This window comes from Electrona antarctica, assembly GCF_951216825.1.
Source record: "Electrona antarctica genome assembly, chromosome: 9".
Classification (NCBI taxonomy): Eukaryota; Metazoa; Chordata; class Actinopteri; order Myctophiformes; family Myctophidae; genus Electrona; species Electrona antarctica.
The window spans coordinates 7,123,827-7,136,543 of NC_136790.1; the positions used below are offsets into that span (position 1 = coordinate 7,123,827).

The 12,717-nt window shown below is 42.5% G+C and overlaps 1 protein-coding gene across 1 annotated transcript in view; it reads right to left on the reverse strand.

Moving 5' to 3' along the window:
* LOC306929291 (inositol 1,4,5-trisphosphate-gated calcium channel ITPR1-like) overlaps nt 1–12,717 on the reverse strand; it is a 136,614-nt gene continuing 123,897 nt past the window's right edge. The window contains exons 56-60 of the mRNA XM_079509733.1: nt 8,568–8,733; nt 7,656–7,759; nt 7,459–7,515; nt 5,243–5,404; nt 1–3,986 (exon numbers count right to left, since the gene is read on the reverse strand). Coding sequence (XP_079365859.1) covers nt 3,900–3,986; nt 5,243–5,404; nt 7,459–7,515; nt 7,656–7,759; nt 8,568–8,733 — 576 coding nt within the window. The 3' untranslated portion in view covers nt 1–3,899. The remainder of the gene's footprint in view (nt 3,987–5,242; nt 5,405–7,458; nt 7,516–7,655; nt 7,760–8,567; nt 8,734–12,717) is intronic.

Genomic DNA, 12,717 nt, shown 5'->3' on the forward strand with positions numbered 1-12,717 from the left:
TTCAAACATTATTTATTAAATAGACTCCAAAAGAATGGAACATACATTTTCAATTGGAAAAAACAAAATCTCACATTAGTATAAAAGTGGAGTTTGCGTCTCTCAGGTAGCAACTTGACTCCAGAGTGGCATTAAGGGATGGTTTCATAATAGCCTGGAAACCAGACCGATCTGCCACAGGAAAAACATAAAAATTAAATAAATCCCTGTGGAGAATGGTCAGGAACTCCTCAGTTTGACTTACATTTATTTTACCCAAGTTGTGGGTGACCAATCAGAGCACACTATTCAAACTCTTTTTAGTTTTTTTGCTGTGACGTTGGAATATGTTTGTATCTAGGCAGTCAGTGATATCTGTCTGAGGTTCATAACTCGTTGTCATCCCAAAGTGACATCATGGTCGTTCGATGAAGTACATAAATTAATAGGGATGCACAATATTATTATCGGTATCATATCGATATAGGTCGATATGCCATTAAAAATGCAATATCGGTATCGAACCGATATCAAAATATTTCAGATATTTTTCATTGTCTATTGACCGATATTTCAGCGATATTGACGAAATAATAATGTAACCGCTAATGACTTTGAAAATGAAAACTACTAAAACTCCGCAATGATCTCAATATAAATAATAACATAATAAGGATGTAATATACTGGATCAATAACGGACGATTTGACCCTGCATGTTATTGGATATCGGCCAACATTTGAATATCATATGCATCTTTATGATGAATCATTGTAATTATTTCAGCGCTCCTACTGTTTTATTTGACACAGAGTGAGGGTGATAAGTGTGCCGTCCTTCTAAGTGGTGGTGGCACTATTAGAAAAGTGGCGAGTAAGATTATAAACATACATTTGTTTGTGTGCTATAAACAAAAAAATAAGTATAACATACTTTCAGTGCTTGAAGGACTACATAGAAATTATATAAAGCTTAAACAAAGTTAATTCAGTGCCAAAAATATCAAACAAAGGGAAATATGACAGTGTAGTTCTGTAATGGTTCTCAAAAGTACTAATGGATCCAAATGGACCCTAACGGTTAGGATTGTACACTGTCAGAGTTAAAGGCATATTTCACTTTCCAACATGTCTGAGAACCATTACTCTACTAATAACCCTTGTAGATCATCGTTCACAGGATACCGCAGCTCATTTAAAGTTCATAGCCTGCCGTGTAACTGTTTCCAATTAAACAAAACATATTTGGTATTACAGTTAGTATTTCTGATATAATTTTTCACCGCAATAACCACATTTTTTCTCTAAACGCTGTCTTTCTGACACTCGCATGGGCGCTGGAAAATGTACCGGAAATGTATATTATTAGTGTATGTTACAGTTAATAAATACACCTGTTGTTGTTGCTTTACACAGCGCCGTAGCTGACCATTTGGGTGCCGTACGCATATGTTTGTGCTGACCCCACTGTCTGTTTGTCAGCGCTCCTTCCATACAGACAAAATGCTGTAGCGACAGCGGAGCAACAAAGTGGTATCACTAAATCACACTGGAATTACACAGCATGACTTCAAGTGTCATCATCCATCATAACTGAAACAATCATCCATCATACAACACAATAAAGGCGGATCTAATGTACATCCTTCTTACAGGTAGATCTGTATACATCCTTCGATGACAAAGCTTCAACATAAATGTCGAAACCTCTGCTCCGTACTGACGGCGTCGCGACACGGGCCGAAAAAAATAGCCGACCTACAAGTTTTGTGTGTCAGCTATTTCCGTAGAAGCTTCCTAAGTTCCTATGATGACAAGAAAATAATAATAATAACACATGGAGTATTGCAAGTTACAGGAATGCTGGCCTCGGACATGTAAAAACAACTTCACAAGGTTAGGCTGATTAGATTTTTGGAATCATAGCATTTAAAAATAATTAAAAAAAATAAAACCTTGGAAAAGAATAGGGTGAACTCTACAGGATATAACTTTTCAAGGAAATACGTTTCTCTCAACTTCAAATAATAATAATTAAAAGGACAAGGTCAAGTCATGCCATGGACACGTCTGAGTTGTAGTTTTTTAACCTGAAGTGGAAAACAAAATCAGCCTAGAGTTCCATGACCTCAGACACCACATGACACCAATGAGTAACACATCCTCCAATGACGACGCAGGAGGATGTCAGGTGACAGTCAGACATGTCTCTGGACATTACTGTATACTGTTGCTCTCAGGCACAAACCTCTTATATCCACATTGAAACCTTTTGTGTTGTTTTTCCGTAAATTAAAGTCCTGCTTGATCAACAGTGTCACACGAAAGCATCAACCGTAGCCGATCTGCAACCTCAAAATGAGGCGCGAAGCGATGCGTTTTGAGTTGGTAGATCCACTACTTTTACTACTTTGGAATAGGTGCTCTATGCACACAGAATAACTCTTCCTACTTCCTCTAATAGGCTCTATGCACACAGAATAACTCTTCCTACTTCCTCTAATAGACTATGCACACAGAATAACTCTTCCTACTTCCTCTAACAGACTCTATGCACACAGAATAACTCTTCCTACTTCCTCTAACAGACTCTATGCACACAGAATAACTCTTCCTACTTCCTCTAATAGACGAGTCTATGCACACAGAATAACTCTTCCTACTTCCTCTAACAGACTCTATGCACACAGAATAACTCTTCCTACTTCCTCTAACAGACTCTATGCACACAGAATAACTCTTCCTACTTCCTCTAATAGACGAGTCTATGCACACAGAATAACTCTTCCTACTTCCTCTAACAGACTCTATGCACACAGAATAACTCTTCCTACTTCCTCTAATAGGCTCTATGCACACAGAATAACTCTTCCTACTTCCTCTAATAGGCTCTATGCACACAGAATAACTCTTCCTACTTCCTCTAATAGACTATGCACACAGAATAACTCTTCCTACTTCCTCTAATAGGCTCTATGCACACAGAATAACTCTTCCTACTTCCTCTAACAGACTCTATGCACACAGAATAACTCTTCCTACTTCCTCTAATAGGCTCTATGCACACAGAATAACTCTTCCTACTTCCTCTAACAGACTCTATGCACACAGAATAACTCTTCCTACTTCCTCTAATAGGCTCTATGCACACAGAATAACTCTTCCTACTTCCTCTAATAGGCTCTATGAACACATAATAACTTCCTACTTCAACATGCTCTATGCACACAGAATAACTCTTCCTACTTCCTCTAATAGGCTCTATGCACACATAATAACTCTTCCTACTTCCTCTAACAGGCTCTATGCACACAGAATAACTCTTCCTACTTCCTCTAATAGGCTCTATGCACACATAATAACTCTTCCTACTTCCTCTAACAGGCTCTATGCACACAGAATAACTCTTCCTACTTCCTCTAACAGGCTCTATGCACACAGAATAACCCTTCCTACTTCCTCTAATAGGCTCTATGCACACAGAATAACTCTTCCTACTTCCTCTAATAGACTCTATGCACACAGAATAACTCTTCCTACTTCCTCTAATAGGCTCTATGAACACATAATAACCCTTCCTACTTCCTCTAATAGGCTCTATGCACACAGAATAACTCTTCCTACTTCCTCTAACAGGCTCTATGCACACAGAATAACCCTTCCCTTCCTACTTCCTCTAATAGGCTCTAAACACACAGAATAGTGCATAGAGCCTTTAGAATCCTGACAAGTAACAATTCTGGACATATATGGTTTCCACCCGACAGAGACTATGTATACAGCATGTATTTGTTCACTTTCCTGTCTGTTACATGAAGTGTAAGACTGTCAGAAATGTTCAGGCACTGTTGGAGGCCAGCCCTGGGTCCTGGGGGGGTCCTGGAGGGGTCCTGGGGTGGTCCTCAAGGGGGGGGTCCTCACTCAGGCGGGCTGCTGGGGGTTAATGTTCATGTGGGGGGGGTGTCCCAGTAGACCAATGCGTTGCTTCTGTTTCCTCTGTTCCGTCATCTGCACGGGAGAAAACCATAGTGTTGTGTCAGTCGTGAACGAACAAGTAAAATGAAGCAGTTCTTTTTGGTGAATGAAATTAACTAGGTCTAGGCCGAAATATGTCCCAAACCGCCCCCCTAAGGTCTTCCACTGCTGGCCTGCTCGCTTTGCCTAAAAAAATGGCAACAAAAAAATACGGGGAAGCAGCTTTTTGCTTCTACGGGCCGACGGCGTGGAACAAACTCCCACTGTACCTTCGACAGGCAGCCTCTGTAGACATTTTTAAAGCTCAGCTCAAGACCCACTTCTACACCCTTGCTTTTAATTGATTTTTTGAGCAATGTTTTGAATTGTGATATATTACTGCTGTGTTTGACATCCTCTGTCAAGCCATTCCAAATCTTCACTTCATTTATTTGTCTGTTTAAAAAAAATGTTATTCATGTCCTCACTGTATTGTTTTTGCCCTGCCTTTCTTTTCTTTTTTTGTGTAAAGCACTTTGAGCTGCATTTCATGTCATGAAAGGTGCTATACAAATAAAGTTTTATTATTATTATTAGGCCCTCAAATGACGTGCACGGCTGTTCTTCCTGAGTAGGCTCCGATTGTCGTGTGTACCAGAATGTTACATATGTTCTACCACTACCAGTCTGTTATGGCAAGTGCTATCTTCTTCGGAATAACGTGCTGGGGTGTGTGTGTGTGGGGGGGGGGGGGGGGGGGGGGGGAGGTGGCACTGGAGGTGACACAACCTAAACAGGCTTGTGAGGAGGGCGGGCTCTGTTGTGCTGTCCTGTCTGGTGGGGGTGAAGGAGGTGGCCAGGGTGAGAACAACAAAGAAGCTGGGTGCCATCCTGTATAATTCCTCCCACGGTCCCTCCCTCTATCTACAGTTAACTGGGTACTGAAGCAAGCGAGAAAATTACAGATTCACCCTCCCGGTACGAAGGTGTGAGAAGTCCTTTGTGCCTGTTGCGTTGAAAGGCCTACAGCAAGACACACAATGGCTGTTTGGCTAGGACAATTGAAGCCTAACCTGGAATAAACAGTTGTTTCATGACTCAGACCTCTTAATAGCCTACATTCCAAGGGGGGTTCTTGCTTCGTGCTGTTTTTTTCCCCGCACGTCTTACGCTTTCTTGCACTGACCAATGGACACTTTATTGTTTGGCATTGCATGCATTGTAAAACTTTATTTTTCTCGCCTTTATTATGACGGAATTGGAGATACTGTAAAGGCGATCCAAAGAAACACAATAATAATAATAATAACCTGTTCTTTCAGTTCAGTCAGCTGACCACTCAGGTTGGCCACCAGCCTCATGGCCGACTCCAGTTTTTCCTGCAGGTTTCGGATCTCGTTCTGCTCTCCCTCTCCGTCGCTGCTCACCAGAGACATGGCGCGCATCCTCGGGAACCAGTCCAGGTTGTGCTCCTGTGTTGTGATTGGATGAGAAAACACCTTCATTCATAAGGAGAACATTGTCAGTGAGAAGGTGTTATTGTGAACGCAGTGATTGCGAACGCAATTGAGCAGCTTACTATGGAAGCCAAGCAAAACTGTCTGTCTGTGCGTGTGTCACGCTGTGACACCACCCGCCCGACACCAAAAAAATACACACAACACGCACGCACGCACGCACGCACGCACGCACGCACACACGTGCCCAAAACCCAATATTTTGGGCCGATCAAAAAATTAGAAAGAAGAAAAAAACACTTTGTGTTTTGTTTTTCTTCTTACTAATTATTTGATCGGCCCAAAACATTGTGTTTATTGTCATGATTTGTCACAAGCCGACTTGGCTTTGTCCGCGGCGTAAACGTCTTTAAATAAATACTTTTTGAAAAGCGGCAAGCCTATGGGGAAAATGAATAGGGATTTCTCTCCTGGGTCCCTCGTCGTGCTGAAAGGGGGCGGGACTGCGACGCTCTATTCCGATTCCCTGAATAGATATAGACTTCCTCTTAGAGTTCTCAATCTCTGCCCGAACCCGGCCCGGCCCGACCCGGCCCGACATTTTCGGGTGGGGCCGGGCCCAAAATGCACGATAATTAGTCAGGCCGGGCCGAGCCTCGGGCTCTGTGATTTTCCGTGATTTCTTTTTTAAATAATTTTATTATAACAAAAATAACAATTCTGTTGTTTGTGTAATGTATTTATTTAATATGAAGAGGGCTGAGCTGGTGAATGTTGGCGATTAACTTTTACAGTTTAGGCTATTATACTATATGTGACTGAAGGAGGAGGCGGCGATGATCAGCAGCAGGCAGCAGCGCACCAAAGTGGCAGAATAGAACGGTGGTTGTTGAACTTGCTACCGCTGGCTGGCCTCTGGTTTGCCAACCAAATGAGCTGCTTACTGCTCAGCATCAACTATATAACTTAAGTCAACTTGCCATATGCTTAAATATTTTATAAGACCATCGATTTATCCGCAATAGCTCGTTTTCGAAACGTCGGGGCTTAACGAGACACTGCTGTCTCGTTGAACCCAGCTGGGTGAATAAGCTAAATTAGGCTACCTAATCAACGGTAAATGCTCCATATAACTATGAAAGCGCCTGCACGTAATATAGTTACATGATGACCAAGCAATGTTACAGTCACACTGTAGGCTACAGCTATTTGGTTTACAAATCGTATCGCAGCGCGCTGTAGCCTACAGCTATTTAATTTCCCCATCGTAGCGCAGCGCGCCTCGTTGTGTGCCCACTGCCCAAAATAAAAGATCTGCAAGCTGTCGACAGACTCGACACGCCATCGAGCGGCATGTTGATGGTTTGTATGTCTGTTCTTTTGGTTAGGCAACGCACATTACGCGTGGTATGTGGGTTTGAGAGGCAATGATTAATGTAAACTATACAGTAACCTAGTAGATTATAGCCAAGTTGACAATTGTCATAATATTGCCAGTAGCCTATTGGACATAATTAACTGCGTCACTTCAGAGGATCGCTGCTACTTTGATTCAGAAGATGTTTACTCACCCCTGGAAATTGCTGGAAACCATTAGAATGTTGAAAATGGAACATTATCAGCCAATTGACGTGAGTTACATAAATCCTTTATTTCGGCGACTAGACTATAAGTGCGTTCTCTGACACGGTCGTCTCAATAATCCACGGCGCCGCGGCCATATAGTGGCATTTTTCTTTTTCCTTTTTTTCTCTTTTTTTTCACTCGGGCTTTTTCGGGTTTTCGGGCCTGACATTATGGTAATTGTTAGGGTCGGGCCGGGCCTCGGGCCGACCCAGTTAGGGTAGGGTAGGGCCGGGCCTTAATTTTCAGGCCCGATGAGAACTCTGCATGGACACTTCTTTTCAGTAGCAAAGCAGTATAATTAGCATTACGCTAATCAGTGAATACAACCGGTAGGGAGAACGTGCTCTTTCAGAAAACCTTCAGGAAGAGATCAGGAAAGCATGAAGACTTGGCATGGCACATCTTGTTTATGAATAAATAAACTAAAGTTATTTATGAGTTACCTTGATCATCTCGGCCACGTAACTCTCTGGTCCGGTGTATTCTGTAGAGTCCTTCACCTTCACCAGGAACAGGTAGAGTATTACATAACATATTATTATTGTTATTGTTATTGTTATTACCCTTATTATTATTATTATTATTATTAGGTAGGTTTATCTTCACCAGGACAGGTAGTATATATATTACGTAGGTTTACCTTCACCAGGACGATGAAGAATAGGTAGTGCCACATGTTGTGTTCCTCTTTGATGTGCTCCTCGAATGTCACCGTCTTGTTGTCAAACTTGTCCCTCTCCAGCCCTAGGCAATTAAGGTAAGGCAAGGCAAGGCAAAATGGTAAATGGTGCATTTATATAGCGTCTTTATCCAATTAAGGCTTTATCCACACACACATTCATACACAGATGGCGGAGGAAACCATGCAAGGCACCAACCTGCACATCTGGAGCAATTAGGGGTTATTTGATCACTTGGAAAAGCGCTATACAAATGCCATTCATTATTATTAAATGTCCACATACTTGGCTGCCACATAACGTAAAATGGTAAATGGTAAATGGTGCATTTATATAGCGCCTTTATCCAATGCGCTTTACAGAGATTGTGCATTACATTCACCCATTCACACACACATTCATACACCGATGGCAGCGGAAACCATGCAAGGCACCAACTAGCACATCGGGAGCAATTAGGGGTTCAGTGTCTTGCTCAAGGACACTTCGACAGTAACTCTGGGGGAGCCCGGGTTTGAACTGGCAACCTTGCGGTTACCATCCAGGCACTCTACCCCTGAACCACCACCGCCCGTCACATGTAGTGCTCTAAACAAACGTTAAAAGCCCATAGACTTGGCTGCCATATGACGTAATTTCAAAAGCCAGGCATTGGTCTTCGTACAGTACCTGTAGGTCTTGATGAATTGAATACACAGACACAATGGAAAGGAGCGCTCACTCACCACAGATTAATTGAATACACAGACACAATGGAAAGGAGCGGTCACTCACCACAGATGCATTGAATACACAGACACAATGGAAAGGAGCGGTCACTCACCACAGATTAATTGAATACACAGACACAATGGAAAGGAGCGGTCACTCACCACAGATGAAGCAGGTGGTCTTCAGGACCTCCTCCTTCTTCTGCTTCTCGCTCCTCAGGTCGGCGAAGGTATCGATGATGACCCCGAAGATCAGGTTGAGGACGATGATGATGACCATGAAGAAGAAGAGGAGGTCATAGATGACCCGCGCTGCAAACAGAGGCTCCTGTAGGGGTGTGGGGTGGGACAGTCAATTTAGAGCAGGGGTCCAGAGGGCCACTATATTTCCAAACTCACTCCAGAGGGCCACTATTTTTTCCCACACTCACTCCAGAGGGCCACTATATTAACACACTCAGAGGGCCACTATATTTCCACAAAGGAAGTTAATAATGTTGCTCGGGAGAGTGAAGTCTAGAGCTCTCTGGTGGAGCTGTTGCCCCCACGACCCGACTGCGGATAAGCGGTTGAAGATGGATGGATGGATGGATGGATGACAGGTGGAGAATGAGTCCTATGAGCTGTGAATGTTCTACAGAATTGGCATCGCGGGTGGTTTGAGGAGACGCTTTCCGCTGTCCTAAACCTGTGTGGGCAATAAGCCTATCTCACAGAATTTCCCCGCCCCCCTTAATACGCCCCCTTTCGGGGTTAGTGGTGATAGCGTGACGTCACTCCATAGACGCTTCATGTTAACAGAGGTAATTTAAGAAGTCTACAACTTTTGTTTTCTCAAGGTAAGGTTTGTTCTATCTGTTCGAGCTGATTTACCATATTGTTTGCTTCATAATAATATTGGTCTGTCACATTTTTACATTAGAAAATGTACTTAGATTCTCCAGACAAAAAAACTTGTAAATGCTCATGTTAAAGTCACCACTATTTACCGGAAGTGGGCGTAAAAAACGGGCTGTGAGATAGGCCTATTGTAAGGAAAGCGCATCAACACGCCCATGACCACACCTCCACCCGCAAATATAGGAGTCGGCATAATGTACTGTATAGTGGGTAGCGTGGCCGCAACGTAACGTTTACGGATAGCGGAAGGTTATAAACCCGCTATATGCGGGTAAGGCATAGGTAGGGTATAATTGTCTCCACCAGGCCGAAGGCATGGTGAGAGAGTATGTTTTGCACTCCGTCCGTGTGTGTGTCCGTCCGTGTGTCCTTCCGTCCGTCCGTTACCAGCTAATCTCCGGCACCGTTAACCCGGTCGATGCCAAACTTTGCACACACACTCCCTAGATGCCAACGATGAACCTCTGCCCCGCATTTTCCAGAACGGCCTGTTATAGCGCCACCATGAGGCAGCTTTTCACATTTGTTACCTAAAACTGCACCGATCTGCGTGAAACGTTGCATGCACACTCCCTAGAGGCCAAGGACAAACCTTTGACCTGCATTTTCCGCATCTGCCTTTTATAGCGCCACCAGGAGGCCGACTTTTGTAAAACACATTTTTGGATATTACTCCTCCAGATTCTGTCCAAAAATCTCACAAATCGTTACACAGTATCTCTATGGTCATGTGCTCAAGTCGGATCTGTCCGATATTTCATATTCCATCCTAATTGGCTATAATTGGCTTTCACAGTTTGCAAGATTGCCCCGTTTTGAACAAAAGCCTCAAATCATGAACACAGCATGCAATTTACATGACATCTTTCACACATTTTCTTACTAGGCTGAGGAATATATCCCACCCTTTTCACATTGGCCTGTTATAGCGCCACCAACAGGTTGCTTTTTGCAAAACAGGTTGATTGGAACAAAATGCCTCAAATCATCCAATTGCCATACAAGGCAAACATGTTTATATTACTACTAAACATTTTGCCAAACATCTCACACAGTCCTATCCTCCTGGTGGAGACCTGTGCCCAGAAGGGCACTTTTTCTAGTTCATTCTATGTTGATCTGACCCCCATGCCAAAGCGCCAGCTTAGGGCGATGTCGCTTCTCGCCCTTAGGCGTCTTACTGGTAACCACACTATATTTACTTCAATTTGCATATCTTCGTCTGCATTCTGCTGCAATTATGTATATCTTTGGCTCAATTATTGTCTCCACCAGGCCGAAGGCATGGGGAGAGAGTATGTTTTGCACTCCGTCCGTGTGTGTGTGTGTGTGTGTGTGTGTGTCCGTCCGTCCTTCCGTCCGTCCGTTACCAGCTAATCTCCGCCACCGTTGGACCGATCCATGCCAAACTTTGCACACACACTCCCTGGATGCCAACGACGAACCTCTGCCCCAAATATTCTTCAACAGCCTGTTGTAGCGCCACCATGAGGCCGATTTAGGCAAAACACATTTCTGTAGATTACTCGTGCACATTTTATCCATACATCACACAATTCGGTATACACTATCTCCATAGTCATGTGATCAACACGGATCTGCACCATTTCCCATCTTCCATCCTGATTGACTAAGATTGGCTTCCAAAGCTCACATGATTGGTCCGTTTCGAACAAAATGCCACAAATCACAAACACAGTGTGCAATTTCCGTGAAATTATACACGCACATTTCCACTAGGCTGAGTTTCCACATGCCACTAATTTTTTCCCAAATCAGCCTCATGGTGGCGCTATAACAGGCCAATTCCTGTTTTTAGCTATAACTGCATCAATCTGTATACAACTTATGTATGCGCACTCCCTAGAGGCCATGGAAAAACATTTTCCCTGCATCCCTGCAAAACACATTGCTTATGTTAGTCGCACAGATTTCATCCAAATCTCACACAAATCGGTACACATGATCTCTGTAGTCATGTGATCAAGACGAGTCTGTTGGATTTCTCAGATTCTATACTGATTGGCTAACATTGCCTTCCAAAGTTTTCAGGAGTGGCCCGTTTCGTTCAAAATGCTGCACAATGCTGCACATTCTATTCTATTTTCGATCTCGTCGGCTAAAATGGGTGGGGGAACATTTTCGATGACTCCCACCGGAAAATAACATTGAGTGTTGCGCAACAGACGCTCCCAGCCTGTGGAGCGATGCGATCGGTTTTGATATCAATATTCTCCGTCCTTTTGATCAATCTCTGTCTTGAGCGCTGAGCGATACTAATTGATAGGGTGGAGAACTCCGTCCTGGTGCGCTCAGGGTGTTACTAGTGTTAGAGCTGGTATTCTGCTTCAGCATCACATTATGCTAAACTACAATCCACAAAATGTTTGCTAAAAAAAAAAACTAAACTAAACTAAACATGATAGTTTTTTTCAATTAGAGTACTCGATTACCAAGGTACCATTTAAGACCTATACTGTGTAATTTCACTGTTCGTTCACTTTGTTGCCACAAAGGAAAGGGAAAATCAATCCCGACGCATTTGGACTTGCAGGGATGTTTACACGGCCGATGCCTTGCCGTCTTTTAGCAACTGTGAGTAATCTCATTCAATTCAACGGGTCACCACCTTTTGGCATAAGCAAGCTAAGAACCTTACATCCAGTAGAATAGTAGAATACAAGTAAGACGCGCGAACGCGGGAAGCGAACGCAGCTCGTAAATTGCAAAAACAACAATTAGAATAAATTACGTAATTTTGTAAGGTTTTTTTTAAGTTCTCTTTTTTTGTGTTTAAGTTTTTTTCTTTCCTTTTAAAGTTTTTCCTTTTTAAGTTTTTTAAGTTAAGTTTTTTTTTAAGTGAAGTTTTGTTTTAAGTTTTTCTTTCCTTTTAAAGTTTTTCCTTTTAAAGTTTTTCCTTTTTAAGTTAAGTTTTTTTTTAAGTTAAGTTTTTAAGTTTTTCTTTCCTTTTAAAGTTTTTCCTTTTAAAGTTTTTTTTTTAAGTTAAGTTTTTTATAAGTTAAGTTTTTTGTGTGTGTGCGTTTTTCCTTTTTAAGTTTTTTTTTTAAGTTAAGTTTTTTTTTAAGTTAAGTTTTGTGTGTGTGTGCGTTTTTCCTTTTAAGTTTTTTTTTAAGTTAAGTTTTTTTTTTAAGTTAAGTTTTTTGTGTGTGCGTGCGTGCGTGCGTGCGTGTGTGTGTGTGCGTGCATGTGTGTGTGTTTTTGTGTGTGATACAGCTGCGCCCTCTGGTGGTGGGCGGGTGGTGTTACAGCGTGACACACAGACACACACACACACACACAGACGTGATCTGCTGGGTCTCATAGTAAATGCTCACTGCGTTCGCAATAATAGAATATATGTATACACAACAGAGTGCTATGTCTACCTAAATGGCATACGTTTATAGCCTTT